This window comes from Gymnoscopelus braueri, assembly GCF_963280865.1.
Source record: "Gymnoscopelus braueri genome assembly, chromosome: 5".
Taxonomy (NCBI): Eukaryota; Metazoa; Chordata; class Actinopteri; order Myctophiformes; family Myctophidae; genus Gymnoscopelus; species Gymnoscopelus braueri.
Genome location: NC_137606.1, coordinates 55,699,088 through 55,715,278, shown reverse-complemented (window position 1 = coordinate 55,715,278; position 16,191 = coordinate 55,699,088). Strand labels below are relative to the sequence as shown.

General features: G+C 40.7%; 1 protein-coding gene across 1 annotated transcript in view; it reads right to left on the bottom strand.

Annotated features, from left to right (window-relative positions):
- Window positions 1-394: 394 nt before the first annotated feature.
- Window positions 395-16,191, bottom strand: part of LOC308085683 (NACHT, LRR and PYD domains-containing protein 3-like) — a 35,030-nt gene continuing 19,233 nt past the window's right edge. The window contains exons 7-12 of the mRNA XM_080428937.1: window positions 13,405-13,640; window positions 11,280-13,167; window positions 8,732-8,896; window positions 7,944-8,093; window positions 5,303-5,355; window positions 395-1,431 (exon numbers count right to left, since the gene is read on the bottom strand). Coding sequence (XP_080285063.1) covers window positions 887-1,431; window positions 5,303-5,355; window positions 7,944-8,093; window positions 8,732-8,896; window positions 11,280-13,167; window positions 13,405-13,640 — 3,037 coding nt within the window. The 3' untranslated portion in view covers window positions 395-886. The remainder of the gene's footprint in view (window positions 1,432-5,302; window positions 5,356-7,943; window positions 8,094-8,731; window positions 8,897-11,279; window positions 13,168-13,404; window positions 13,641-16,191) is intronic.

The window sequence follows — 16,191 nt, the reverse complement described above, 5'->3', positions numbered from 1 at the left end:
ACACACACACACACACACACACACACACACACACACACACACACACACACGCACACGCACACGCACACACACGCACACATTCCATACTTTACTGTGGCTAGCCGCATGCAGCCAGTGGTGGAAAAAGTACTCAAATGTTTTACTTAAGCAAAAGTATCAATACTGCAATGTATGAATACTCCGTTACAAGTAAAAGTCCGGGATTAAAAATTTACTTGAGTAGAAATACAAAAGTATTGGTATCAAAATGTACTTAAAGTACCAAAAGTAGAAAGTAGATGCAGAATGTCCCATTTCAAGTTTATGTATAACAATCTTTTGAAAATAGCAGATCTACAAGCTCACAATGTGTCGCATTGTGAGCTTGTAGATCTGCTATTTTCAAATGGCCGAAATGTATATAGGACTGAAGTGGTTAATGTATGTTTTGTAATAATAATCAACATCTACAAAGTAACTAGTAACTAAAGTTTTCAAATAATTGTAGTGGAGTAAAAAGTATAATATTTGCCTTTGAGATGTAGTGGAGTAGAAGTAAAAGTACTGAACATTGGAAATACTCCAGTAAAAAAAAAGTAAAAAATACCTCAACATTGCATATTTATGCAATACAGTACTTGAGTAAATGTACTTAGTTACTTTACACCACTGCATGCAGCAGGTGGTCTCTGTCAGGTGGAAACCTATGTTCCTTAATTGTTTCCACCACTGCACGCACGCGCACACACACACACACACACACACACACACACACACACACACACACACACACACACACACACACACACACACACACACACACACACACACACACACACACACACACACACACACACACACACACACCCATCTTAACCCTATTGGTTCAGTCAACTCATCAGAGACATTATCTGTCGTCACAGAGACACACTGAGGAGGAGGAGGAGGAGGAGAGGGGGTCATAAAGACTAAACCCAGGGTAGAGAGGTTCAGTGAATGTGGACTGGAAGGAGTAAATGTGTGTCAGTGAGTCAGAGGACCCTTGATAGAAAGACACAGTCCCTGCAGGGTGGTCTAGATACACTGATACTCTGTTAGAGCCAGAGGGACTGACAGGGACGTCAGTGCCCCTACGATTGTGAATGACAGTGTAATCGTCTCCAAGACAGTGCAGACACCAAGACTTATCATTGTTTCCAAGCAGACTACCTTCTCCTCTCCTGCTGATGCCTCTGTAAGTCACTCCTATACTAACCTGTCCACTCCACTCTACCTCCCAGTAACAGCGTCCAGTCAGACCCTCTGTACACAGAACCTGTGGTTCATCATCAAATCTGTCAGGATGATCAGGGTACGACTGAAGCTCCTCCCCCTCTGTCACCTTCCTGTTGTCCTCAGACAGACAGAGCTTCCTGTTTGCTGTGTTTGGGTCCAGAGTGAGAGGATGGAGATCTGATATGAGAGAGAGAGAGAGAGAGAGAGAGAGAGAGAGAGAGAGAGAGAGAGAGAGAGAGAGAGAGAGAGAGAGAGAGAGAGAGAGACAGAGACAGAGACAGAGACAGAGACAGACAGACATTTCATTGGTTTAATATCCATAAAACCCACACACAAAAAAATAAATAGCAGATCTACAAGCTCACAACGCTCTGCAACGCAGCGCCTTGTGGGCTTGTAGATCTGCTACTTTTGCTACGTTTGTGTGAAATTGTAGTATGACGAAGTAAGTATTAATTTCCACAAAAAAAAACTATAAAGTATAAATAAGGAGATAGGAGGTTTCTTCCTGACAATATGAGACAACAAACCAACATAAACAATACATGCCTCCATTAAAGGGATAGTTCCCCCAAAATGACTTTTTGTCTATCGATTAGTCACCCAGTAGGAGACACAAAGGAGTCTCTTTGTGTCTCCTACCGGAACCCACTGCTCGTCATCATATTATTGTCTTAGGAATGAGACTAAAACTAAAACGGATCCATGAATTCAAGTCTCCATGTGGTGACTAATCCATAGAAAATAACTTATGTTTTGGGTGAACTATCCCTTTAACCCTTTAAGACCGGGAAAACATCTGTGTCATTTTAGATGTTTATCTATAACCATTATTTTATACTTTAGCTATTCAAAACATAGCAGATCTACAAGCTCATAGCGCTGCACCGAGTGCCCCGCTATGAGCTTGTAGATCTGCATTTCTTTTTTATCTGAAAATGAGTGCAAATCTTTGAATATATAGATGTGTTTAAACTACATGTTTAACTCAAATCTTTGCTTCTGGGGGTCCCTGGAACACAACCTTTTCATGTCAAGGACCCCCACAATGATATATATTGGGCCGCGGACCCCCTTCTTAAAATATGTTGTTCCAGGGACCCCCAGAAGCAAAGATTAGCAAAAATAGCAGATCTACAAGCTCATAGCGTGGCACCGAGTGCCGCGTTATGAGCTTGTAGATCTGCTATTTTTGAATAGCCAAAGACATTTTAAAATGACACAGATGTGTTCCCGGTCTTAATAGATTAAGCCTCTCTTACACCATGGGTTCACACAGTTTTCATATTTGAACAGCTAGGGGACCCCCCCCCCCCCCAAAATAATCATATTAACAGCTAGGGGACCCCCCCCCCCCCCAAAATGACCATATTTGAAAAGCTAGGAGACCCCCTCAAAATAATCATATTTGAACTGGGGACCCCCCAAAATAATCATATTTTAACAGGGGACCCAAACCTGACAAGCACTTGAAATTGTATAGGCATTACATTTAGTTTGACTCGGTTCCACAAATAACCGATCTAAAAGCTCACAATTAGGTGACGTTTACGTCATTGTACTCCAGTAATGAGTGTCCAACCCGGTCCAGACTTGTGAGAATCACAAAAACACCACCTTACATCAAACGATTGAGTAACGACTGAGTGACAGGAGCGCACCGCGACACATACTTATTTTATTAGGACTTGACTGTGACCGTGAAATGGTTTGAAAGCCAGCAGGTGTAAGACATTACACTACAAGACTGTTTGAAAGACTAAAGTCTGACACACTCTCACACTAAAAATAATCATATTTAAACTGCGGACCCCCAAAATAATCATATTTAAACTGCGGACCCCCAAAATAATCATATTTAGACTGCGGACCCCCAAAGTATTCATATTTAAACTGCAGACCCCCAAATGTATTCATATTTGAACTGGGGACCCCAAAAATAATCATATTTAAACTGCAGACCCCCAAATTTATTCATATTTGAACTGGGGACCCCCAAAATATTCATATTTGAACTGGGGACCCCCAACATAATCATATTTAAACTGCGGACCCCCAAAATAATCAAATATGAACTGGGGACCCCCAAAATAATCATATTTAAACTGTGGACCCCTAAAATAATCATATTTAAACTGCAGACCCCCAAAATAATCATATTTAAACAGCGGACCCCCAAAATAATCTTATTTAAACTAAGGACCCCCACCCTGACAAGCACTTGGAATTGTAAGAGTTGAGGCATTATATTTAGTTTGACTCGGTTCCACAAATAACCAATCTATTAATCTCTCAAGAACAGATTCTGCTCTGCGTTTGAATCTGTCGGGGGGGGGTTCGTCATATCGCGTACGCACTGGCCTACAATTGGGCGTGCCTTCAGATCAGGAAGCAGGCAGCGCTTTACCCAATCAAATGTAGTGGGCGGGATTTATGTGTGTGCCGATCCTTCCCCACTAGAAACAAACCTAAACTCATTTAACAATAGCGTCCTCGGAGCAGACAAAACCACAGAAAGATATTCACATTTGTAACTTGCTCTTTCATCATAGAAACAAGTGGGCTTATAACCAAAACCATCCATGTTCTCTGGGAGAAGTGGTGTTAGTGTTCCGTGTAGAAATATTGTTAGTGGGAATAAAAACATAGTCGCACCACCGGAAGTGAAAGGCTGAGGGCAGACCAAAATTGTAACTTTATAAATGTGCAGATACCCTGTATACACTTATATTATATGTTGGTTTGTTTACTGTTGAGTGAGAAAACAATGTTGCACATTAAGATAATCATCTGGGGACCCCACAATGATTTGGGGACCGTCCTGACCCCCAGTCTGGGAACCACTGCTCTGCACTACAAGACTTTAGTCTAGAGTTGTGTAGTGTTCACTAGAAGATCACTAGAAGATTTAGAACATACTTTTTAAATAATTCAGTCTCTAGTCTCTAGTGAGACACATCTAAAGACAATTCAAACATTTATCAAAGACTAGATCAATATTCCATCATTTCACATCATGTTCAAAATATTGTATTACATTGAGAAAAGTGCCATATGATGCTCATTGAATGCATCATATGCCCCCCCCCCCCCCCCCCCCCATAAATATATAAAGGTATTCTATTTTCAAATATGTTTGAAAACACAACTCCCTCAAAAAATACCACTTGAACCCTAGTATACCTATTCTGTGGGGGAACGTTCGCCAAAAATAGCTGATCTACAAGCTCACAACACGTCAACAACGTTCTGAGCTTGTAGATTGACTATTTTTGTCAAAGAGATTTGGCGTAGAGTAAAAAAAGCGTACAGTTGCAATTCAGGTCCATTTTACTAGTAGCCAATAGAGCAGGGGTCTTCAACAGGGGGTCCAGGACCCCAAGGGGGTCCTCAGAGTTACTACAAGGGGGTCCTCAGAGTTACTACAAGGGGGTCCTCAGAGTTACTACAAGGGGGTCCTCAGAGTTACTACAAGGGGGTCCTCAGAGTTACTACAAGGGGGTCCTCAGAGTTACTACAAGGGGGTCCTCAGAGTTACTACAAGGGGGTCCTCAGAGTTACTACAAGGGGAACGCTAAATCTTTGTGTGATAGAAACTTTAATTTAATTTATACATTATCCACTTGAACCCTAGTATACCTATTCTGGGGGGAACATTCACTGAAAAGCTGTCTAAACGCGTCACTTTTTTCGAAGAAGAGGTTTGGTTTGCAGAGGGTAAAAAGAGCAGACAAAGTACAGAGCCAAAGGTCAAGTGTATGAAGGTAGGGTAAGAGATATTTTTTGGTTAAAAGCTTACATCACTATATAACACACTATAAACACACACACACACACACACACACACACACACACACACACACACACACACACACACACACACACACACACACACACACACACACACACACACATAAACACACACACACACACAAACACACACTATAAACACGCACACGCAAACACACACAGACAGACAGACAGACAGACAGACAGACAGACAGACAGACAGACAGACAGACAGACAGACAGACAGAAAGACACTCACATCTTTTAAGGAGTTGAGGATTGGTCCAGTGTTCATGTCCTCCATGTTTCACACTGTAGGAAGTAGAACAACAATGCATCAATGTCTGACTGTCTAACACAACGTCTCCACTACCTGACACTACAGTGTTTCTGCTACCATTATCTTCACCAGGCAGCCCGTCTGGACAAACTCACTGTCACCTGGCTTGGAGGAGAGGAGTTAGAAAGATTTGTTTTATTTTTATTTTTATAGAGAAATGTTATTTCTTCCCATGGTACTGACCAGCAGGCTGTGGTCATACAATGCTAAATTGAGGACACTCAAATGGAACTGCAGCAGTATGTGCTGGATGAGCAACTGTCATGAAATGAGTGAGAGGGGATTTTCTGTCTTCTTCAGTTAGATCTGCTATTTGAGCTTGTAGGTCTGCTATTTGCACTTGTAGATCTACCATTTGATCTTGTAGATCTGCTATTCTCACTGAATGGTTGTCAATTTTCTCAGAGTGTTCACATGTCATGACACACCTAGAAGAGGGATACTAGGGTACTGACTCCTCTAAATAGTTTAAATTGATGCCAAACTACAGCTTACATGTATTATGCTAGAATATACCTTAAATACAATTGTACGGTTCAATTAAAAGTATCTGCCATAAATCTACCATTATTCATTTGTAGTGTAAATATTAACTACATATATCAATTGAAATCATGAATTACTTTCCTAACCATATTTTGAGCTGAGAATGATTAAGTTTAAACGTTATGATCTTATTTGGCACAGACAGTGCACATTAATGAACTCTTAACATGATTATAGTAAATATGTATGAGTAAATATGATGGATTTAGCACAAATGGTGACTTTTCAGGAAATGGAAAGAATAACCTGAGTTCCAATGGATCCAATGTAGTTATTATTTTAAGTTTGCAAATAGGTGATGGAACGCGTTGTGAGCTTGCCTTGTACATCAGGCATTTTCAATGCTTTTACAGGACAGTCATAAAGTGAAGAATACATTAGGGCATTGGTTCTCAAAGTGGGGTACGGGGACCCCCAGGGGTCCTTGGGGGGATACCAGGGGGTCCCCAGCAAAATTAGTTAATAAAGCCAATCATTTTAACCCCTTTATAAATATGTTATACTTTGGCTATTAAAAAATAGCAGCTCTACAAGCTCATAGCACGAACCACTGTATTAGGGCTTAAGTGACAAATGAGCAATAGCATTCATTTGTGAAAAAAGCTGAAATAAATTAAATATGGAGATACAAGGTTTCTGCGACAGTAACACTATTCTATTACAGTTTACACATTCACATACGATGTACTTCCAAAACTGTTGGGTCAATAATATGCAAATTATATCTCGTGTTTAGCTTTGCTTCTCAAATGTTATTTGAAACTAAATAATAAACAGTTAGCATCTAGTTTTATTTGATCTACACACACATAATTGGTTGATTTCCAAAACATTTGTTGGCAGTGTTGAATATACAGTAACTTATATGATGTGTCTCTCTGTCATTGAAATGTCTGTCTGCTTCCATCATTATTGACAGGAGGTGAGAGTTCTGTGACTTTAGTGTCATCCACTATCTGACTTATAACTTCATTCAGCACAAGAGATGTATTGTTGTAGGTTGGATTAAAATTGAAATCTATCTATAAACGAGAGGAATGTGTGCGCGTGCGTGCGTGCGTGCGTGCGTGCGTGCGTGCGTGCGTGCGTGCGTGCGTGCGTGCGTGCGTGCGTGCGTGCGTGTCCTGCATAACTCGAGAACCGTCTGACCGGTCAAATTGTGGAAGAGGGAAGTTGGTCAGAAGGAGGTCATGTTGTCAAACAATACAGATAAATCCACAAATCCCCATATATCGAGTGTTATAATTATGATGACACTCCACATTCTGGTCTATGAGGTCAAAAGACTAGCCTGGATTCCATATTTGGGCATGCCTCACACGGAACCAGTGGTGGAAAGTAACTCATTTACTTAAGTACTGTACTTTAGTACAATGTTGAGGTATTTGTACTTTACTTGAGTATTTCCAATTTCCAATACTTTTACTTCTACTCCACAACATCTCGCATCCAAATATTGTACTTTTACTCCACTACAATTATTTGAAAACTTTAGTTACTCGTTACTTCAGAGATCAGATATTATGATTATTATTACCACAACAAACATTAACCACTTCAGCCCTATATACATTTCGGCCATTTCAAAATAGCCGATCTACAAGCTCACACTGCGTCTTCGATATGCGACGCATTTTGAGCTTGTAGATCTGCTATTTTCAAAAGATTGTTTTTAATTTGAAAACTTGTGAAATGGGACATTCTGCACAATGATTACTTTTTACTCTTGTACTTTAAGTATATTTTGATATCAATACTTGTGTACTTTTACTCAAGTACATTTTGATTACCAAACTTTTACTTGTAACAGAGTATTTCTACATTGCAGTATTTATACTTTTGCTGTAGTAAAACATGTGAGTACTTTTTCCACCACTGCACAGAACTCCATATATGGACATAAAAGGGACACAGAGACAGACAGACAGACCCCCTGCTGGCCTACCAGTCATTGGAACATGAAACAAGGGAATCGCTGCACTAACCAACATGAACACAGTCCAAGTCTACTCACTTGAGAGTTTCCAATCCAGAGAAGTTCATCAGAACAGATTCCGGCAGGACGTTGAATTTCAAGTCTAATTCTCTCAAATGAGAAGGATTAGAGCGGATAGCTGAGGCCAGAGCTTCACAGCTTCTCTCTGACAACCAGCAGTTCACCAGTCTAAATGAAAAATAAAACACCAGAAGTTTGAATGTCTGCTATAAATAAAACCTGCTTACAGCCACATATTAAAGGACCTGGTCTGGATGGACTGTCTGGGTTTTAAAGTAGAACGACAAGAGCTGGAAAGAGCAGGCAGACAGGAGTAACAAACACAATTATCTTTACTTAATCTTCCAACATGCAGGTAACAGACAGCAACAGGTTGACAACAGATGATCAAGCAAACAGAGAGACAGAGTTTATATACATTATTGTATACAGAAGAGCTAACAGGACAAAGGACAATTGATGGACAATTTAAGACAAGTGAAGCTGATAGGACATCTGCTGGAGCAAAAGATAATACAGTGGTGTAAAGTAACTAATTACATTCCCTCAGTTCTGTACTTAAAGTAACAGAAAGAAAGTAAAAGAAAGAAAGAAAGAAGGAAAGAAAGAAAGAAAGAAAGAAAGGGTGAATGTATCTCAATTGTAACACATACTGCAGTCACTGTAACGTATCATTATTCTAGTCAAAGAGTGTCACTATGATATCAACCTTATTCACACACTACAAATAAAGCATCACCACAATATTCATAGTATAATCACATAATAAATAAATGATGAAAATAAGTATTGTAAATGAATCTGACCGTAGAGTCACCAGTCTACAATGAGGATTCTTCAGTGCATCACACAGCAGATCCATGTCCAGCCCGTTTCCACTTAAGTCCAGGTGTCTTAGATGGGATGGATCAGAACTGAGAGCTGAAGCCACAACTTCAATGTGTTCCTTCTGGAGGTTACAGTCAACAAGTCTGTAATGACAGATTAATGTAAAATCAGAAATGATCAAAACAGATCAGCCAAGTTCACTGTCAAGGAAGTTAACCCATTAAGACCGGGAACACATCTGTGTAACCACTTAAACCATTATTTTATACATTGGCTATTCAAAAATAGCACGAGTGCCACGCTATGAGCTTGTAGATCTGCTATTTTAGAAAAATCTTGAAAATGTGTGCAAATCTTTGAATATATATTTTCATATAACAATAATAATGTATAATATAATATAACATTTGTAACTAAAATCTTTGCTTCTGGGGGGGTCCCTGGAACAACATATTTTGAGATGGGGGTCCGCGGCCAAATACATATAATTTTGGGGGTCCTTGACATGAAAAAGGTTTGAGTACCACTGAGCAACATATATGTATTTTTTTAAAACTGTTAGGATTTAGAAGACATTTGTAGAATCCCCCAGAAGCAAAGATTTGAGTTACAAATGTTCGCTTTAAAAAATACTGTATATATTCAAAGATTTGCAAACATTTTCACGATAAAAAAATATAGCAGATCTACAAGCTCATAGCGCGGCACTCGGTGCCGCGCTATGAGCTTGTAGATCTGCTATTTTTGAATAGCCAAAGAAAATGACATAAAGTAGATGTGTTCCCGGATTGAATGGGAATAATAATAATAATAATAATGGGAATAATAATAATATAATTATAATAATAATAATAATAATAATAATAATAATGGGTTAACTCAGAGATCTTCTATGTAGTTCTCCAGACATTAACAGGATGTCAGTAAGAACAGGGAACCAGAGAACAGAGAAGTGGAAGACAGATGGAAAGTTGTCTCTGTAAACTACAGCAAGGGTTCACAAACTTTTCAGGCCGCGACCCCCCAAAAACAAAACACCCATATTTGACCTGGGGACCCCCCACCCTGACAAGCACTTGGAATTGTAGGAGTTGAGGATTTACATTTAGTTTGACTCGGTTCCACAGATAAATACTGTGAAAATAGCAGATCTACAAGCTCACAACGCCTCAAACTGCGAGGCGTTGTGAGCTTGTAGATCGGCTATTTTCACAATGTTTGCCTCTTTCTTCTGTAATATTTGAACAACTTGGTATTAAAAAGGTCTTAAAATTCCTTACATTGAAACTTTATAAATGTGCAGATACCCTGTATACACTTATACTGTATGTTGGTTTGTTTACTGTTGAGTGAGAAATCAATGTTGCACATTAAGATAATCATCTGGGGACCCCCCACAATAATGTGCGGACCCCCCTGGGGGAACCACTGTACAGCAAGCAACTTGCATTGATGTATAAAGTAACTTGGTAATTCCTGATTAAAGTGAGTAAACCTAAGTAATGACCATAAGCTCATTTCAAAGAGCATCCTCTGTACACCTTCACTAATGCTCTCCTTGGTTTGACTGTTGCTACCCCCGTCAACCTTTCACTGCCACCATGACACACACTGGCATGTCAATCACTGTCACCTGTTTCAATGAGAGAATCTAAAGGAATTCTGCAAGTCACTGACCTCACTGAGTGTCTGAGTGTGCACGCATACATGGGCACGCACATACACACACACACACACACACACACACACACACACACACACACACACACACACACACACACACACACACACACACACACACACACACACACACACACACACACACACACACGTGCTTGCAGGAACAGAGTGAGGTAAACGGAGGGCGTGTGCACAGTTGCAGTATTGCAAAGTAACTAAGTACATGTACTCAAGTACTACAATTTTGGGGTATCTGTACTTTACTGGAGTATTTCCAGTTGGCAGAACTTTTACTTCACTACATCTCAAAGGCAAATATTGTACTTTTACTCCAATACAATTATTTGAAAACTTTGTTAACTAGTTAATAGTTACTTTGTAGACTTTGATTATTATTACAAAACATAAATTAACCCCTTTTAGCCCCATTTACATTTTGAAAATAGTCGATCTACAAGCTCACAATGCGTCGCAATGCGACGCATTGTGAGCTTGTAGATGGCTATTTAAAAAAACTTTTGACAGATTTGGAATATGTTTTAAAACATTTCAACATCACAAATCTTTCGTTGAGGTACACAAGGGACAAAAGGTATTCAGGTGGGGTATACATATTAATTTATATAATACATATTATTTTATATAATACTTATTACTTATGTGTTTGTGTGTGCTTGCTTGCGTGCATGCGTGCGTGTGTGTGTTTGTGTTTGTGTGTGTGTGTATGCATGTGCTTGCGTGTGTCTGTGTGTGCGTGCATGTTTAGTATTTGTATTCATTTTGAATGAATACGTAGTATATAAGTGAAAGCTGCTCTAACAGTTGATATTCACATGACTACTAAACCTGGCTGTTGTGCAGTTCCTCACAGCTGGGATCAGCCTCTGTCGACCATACACGTCTGTGTTGTATTTGTCCAGGTCCAGCACCTCCAGAACCTTCTCTGACATATGCAGCATGGTGGCCAGGGCTGAACACTGGGTCTGAGAGAGTTTCTTCTCTGATCTGCTCTCTGACTCCAGGTACTGTTCGATCCCCTGACTTACTGAGGGGTCGTTCATCTCCATCAGACAGTGGAAGATGTTGATACATCTGTCTGCAGAGAAGTTGTAGTTGTCTTTGTCATCAGTGCCCATCTCCTTCAGGTTGTTGATGGCTCTCTGGATCTCCTCTGGACTGTTCTCTGTCTGACCCAGCAGGCCTCCTAACAGACTCTTGTTGGACTCCATTGAGAGACCATGAAGAAAGCGGACAAACAGGTCCAGGTGTCCACTTTTACTCTGCAGGGATTTTTCCATAGCAGCCTTCAGGAAGTCAGAGAGGGAAATGTCACTGTTGTAATCATCATCATCATCATCATCACTATCATCGTCTTCCAGGAATGTCTTCAGGACCTCCATGTTCTTCTGTGTGAAACAGTGGAACAGGTAGACTGCAGCGAGAAACTCCTGGATGCTCAGATGAACAAAGCTGTAGACTGTTTTCTGGAAGAGCACACTCTCTCTCTTGAAGATCTCTGTGCACACTCCTGAGTACAGCGAGGCTTCTTTCACATCAAGACCACACTCTTCCAGGTCTTCTTGGTAGAACATGATGCTACTTTTCTGCAGATGTTCAAACGCCAGCCTGCCCAGCTTCAGAAGGACTTCCCTGTCCATCTCCATGAACAGCCGTTTATTTGCCTTTGTTCTCTTTTCTCTGCTTCTCTCTCTTTTGTTTCTATTCTTTTTCTTTTCTTTGTGTGTCTCATCATACTTCTGCTTCTTCCTCTTTGTCTGGACCCACAGGAAGTGGCTGTACATCTGAGTCAGGGTCTTGGGCAGCTGTCCTGTCTCGTCTGTCTTCAACATGTCCTCCAGAACGGTAGCAGTGATACAACAGAAGACTGGGATGTGACACATGATGTGGATGCTCTTTGATGTCTTCATGTGTGAGATGATTCTGCTGGCCAGCTTCTCATCACTGGATTTCTTCATGAAGAACTCCTCCTTCTGGGGGTCTGTGAACCCTCGTACCTCTGTCACCATGTCAACACATGCAGGAGGGATCTGATTGGCTGCAGCAGGTCTGGTAGTTATCCAGATGACAGCCAATGGGAGCAGATTCTGCTTGATTAGGTTTGTCAACAACATGTCCACTGATGATGTCACTGTGACATCAGAAATGATGTCATTGTTGTCGAAGTTGAATGAAAACCTGCTTTCATCTAGACCATCAAAGATGAAGCCAACCTTCCAGACAGCGAGCTGCTCTGCTGTGACCTTCTTTAATGTTGGATGGAAAACATGGATCAGTGTGAGAAGACTGTGCTGCTCATCTCTGACCAAGTTCAGCTCCCGGAATGAGAAGGGAACCAGGAGAATGACATCTTGATTTTCCAAACCCTTTGCCCAGTCCAGAGTGAACTTACGCACAGAGAATGTTTTTCCAATGCCAGCGATGCCTTTGGTCAGAACTCTTCTGATGGGTGTCTCTCTGCCAAGGAGGAGGGGTTTAAAGATGTCACAGCAGTTGATTGGTTTGTCATGGAGGGTCTTCTTGTTGGAAAGTGTCTCTATCTGCCACACCTCATGTTGGTTATTAACCCCTTCACTCTCTCCCACTGTGACGTAGAGCTCTGTGTAGATGTCAGTGAGGGAGGTTCCTGTCTCTTCAGTGATGTGTTCTGTCACACGATCAAGACTGTTCAAACTGATCTTATAATCCTTTAAATGCTCCTGCTGACTGACATCTGCTATGAGAAGACAATGAAGACATTTTAAACATTCAGCTTACTTTATAACCTTACATTCTTACAGCTGTGGACACACATTGTTAATGTGTTAAATCCTCCATTAGGAAACAATACAGCCAAGAAATTTTTATTTTGAGAATTCAGTTTTTTTCAAGAGTTGACAGATGTTTTTCTTTAATGAAATTTAAACATTAACATGAAATATAATTGTATAATTATAAGTATGTCCAGTCTTACTTTGTCCACTGCTGGTTTGTCTGAGTGTCTTCAGTCCAGGTGTGGTTCTGGATGTCTTTCCACACTGGGGACAGTCATGGTGTTCTGTTGGAGCAGACTGGTCCCAGTATGAGGTGATGCACTGTCTGCAGAACCGGTGTCCACAGCTGGTAGAGACTGGATCTGTCAGAACCTCCTCACACACTGAACACCTGGACGCCTGCTCTGTCACAACACAACTCCTCCTCTTCCTGTCTCTGTGGACATGAAGAATGATTTATTATGACTATATTCCTGGTGGATGTAAGGGTATGTCTATACTGCTTGGTGTTGGTTTACAATAATAGTGTCCACACTGTTGAATTATATATTCATGATTCTTATTTGGCCTGTATATTTTGGAAAAAAAAGCTGATAAACTACTAAAACCTCCTAGACATACTGTCTGTCTGTCTGTCTGTCTGTCTAACTATCTATATGTCTTTATCAGTCTGACAACCTTGAATAAAAATATATCTATTTCATGTACTTTGGACAGTGTGATGAGTTTATTATAACTGAAAAACAACACTATTAATACCATCATAACCTGTTCATACTACAAAACTAACTAAGTATTAAGAGCAAGACCATGTATATACCTCATTATCTGTGCTCAGTAGAGTTTGATAACAACTAAATCATCCATCAGTGTATGAATGTGTGTGTGAATGTGTGAATGTAATGCAACATCTATGTAAAGCGCTTTGGATAAAAGCGCTATATAAATGCACCATGTACTCTGCATGGCAGGGGTGTCCTAGTCACTGAGCCAGGCTTGCACTTGGCCGCATACCTAATACCTGAGTTCTGGGTATAAACTATGGACGTTAAGAGTGTGTTTGCTGTTTGACTACTATACGCTTCTCTCTCTGTTCACCTACACACTGCAGCCTGATGCTCTGTCTGTGAGAGACGGGGAGGGGGAGGGAGGCGCCACAGCTGACTCTCTTAAAGAGACGGAGACAGGCAGACAGGCTGCTCTGTCTGTCTGTGTGAAGGAGGAGGGAGGGGCCAAAGCTGACTCTCTTAAAGAGATAGAGACAGGAGGACAGGCTGCTCTGTCTGTCTGTGTGAAGGAGGAGGGAGGGGCCACAGCTGACTCTCTTAAAGAGACAGAGACAGGCAGACAGGCTGCTCTGCCAGTACATTATCATTGGGTCATCAATATTGGTGAAAATAATCAGGTTTATTTTGAGATTGGTTTGATACCGATATGACGTTTTACGACCGATATTGGCCAATTCCGATACGTTACCGATATAATCGTGCATCCCTAATTATAGTTCTGACATCGAAAAGAAAATAGCAGATCTACAAGCTCACAAAGCATTGTGATGCAAGGTATTGTGAGCTTGTAGATCTGCTATTTTTGCTACTTTTGGTTTTTCATGACACTGAGAGGTGCTTGCTATGATCCTATAGTTCAGGGGTCTTCAACAGGGGGTCCGGGACCCCTAGGGGGTCCTCAGAGTTACTACAGGGGGTCCGCCAAATCTTTGTGTGATATAATTTTTTTTTTTTACCTTAACCACTTGAACCCTAGCATCCCTTTTTCTGAGGAGAACTTTAGCCAAAAATAGCCGATCTACAAGCTCACAACTTTTTCAAGCGCTGCGAGGCGTTGTGAGCAGACCAAGTAAACGAAAAAAGTATAATCTGAAACACAATATTATACAAAATAGAAGGGGTCCCTGCTTCATCTCTCTCTCAGCTAGGGGGTCCTTGGCCTGAAAACGTTGAAGACCCCTGCTATAGTTTACTGAGACACTACACTGTCTCTCTGTATTCTATGATCCTATTGTTCGGATCTTTCAAATCTTAAGCCCTCCGAATAGGCTGACAGGAATCACACGGCCAGTTGGTATGTTGTTGACAGTATTAGCTGCTAGCATAGCCTGCTACTTGTATTCTGTTGCTGCTGGTTCATAATGCAATCTGATAATAATGTCTAAAGCATGTATGTGAATGTTTACATCCATTTCTGTGTTGACGTTAGTTGGGTTTAATGATTATTAGCCAAACCAACTTAATATGAGCAGTTAGCGTGTAGCTAAGCTAACGGCCGAGTGATCGTTAGCATGCGGCTAATGCTAACGTCGTCACCGTGACTGAACCAACAATGTAAACGTCTCATCAACAAACTTTATGAACCTTACTGTGGTTAATGTCATCAAATGCTACCCAATTAGTACATTGAAGAGTTGTGTGTTGGTGTATTTTGTGTCTTGTAAATTGGACACTGTAACTTAATGGTAGCTGGGGGACAGGTTGGTAACCGTTCAGAATGCATCATGGGTAATGTAGTCATTTGTGCTTATTTCGGTCCTACTGTGTTGAGCCTACTGCATACTGTGTTCCACTACATGCTGCTTATTTGTGCATCATATATGCTATGAATATATGGTAATGCTGTTTATTTTCTATATTTCCAGGTTTATAACCTGTGGTCTGACCTGTGTACTGCGTACAGTGGTCATCTGTGGATTTTGGTTAAAAATAAAACTACAAAAGTCAAACACGAGTTGTGACAAAGACGTGTGATTCCAGTCAGCCTATTCGGAGGGCTTAAGATTTGAAAGATCCGAACAGTTATAAACCAAGGCCCGGCTATCCAAAGAAGAGGACGCCGGATGACCTTGAAGAAAGGACAATGACAATATAAACAAATAATTAAAGGGACTGTTCTAACCCATCTGCCTGAGCTAACAGCCCATCATTACTGCTGCTTGCTCATCTGCTAACCTGCTAGCCGAAGATACAAATAAT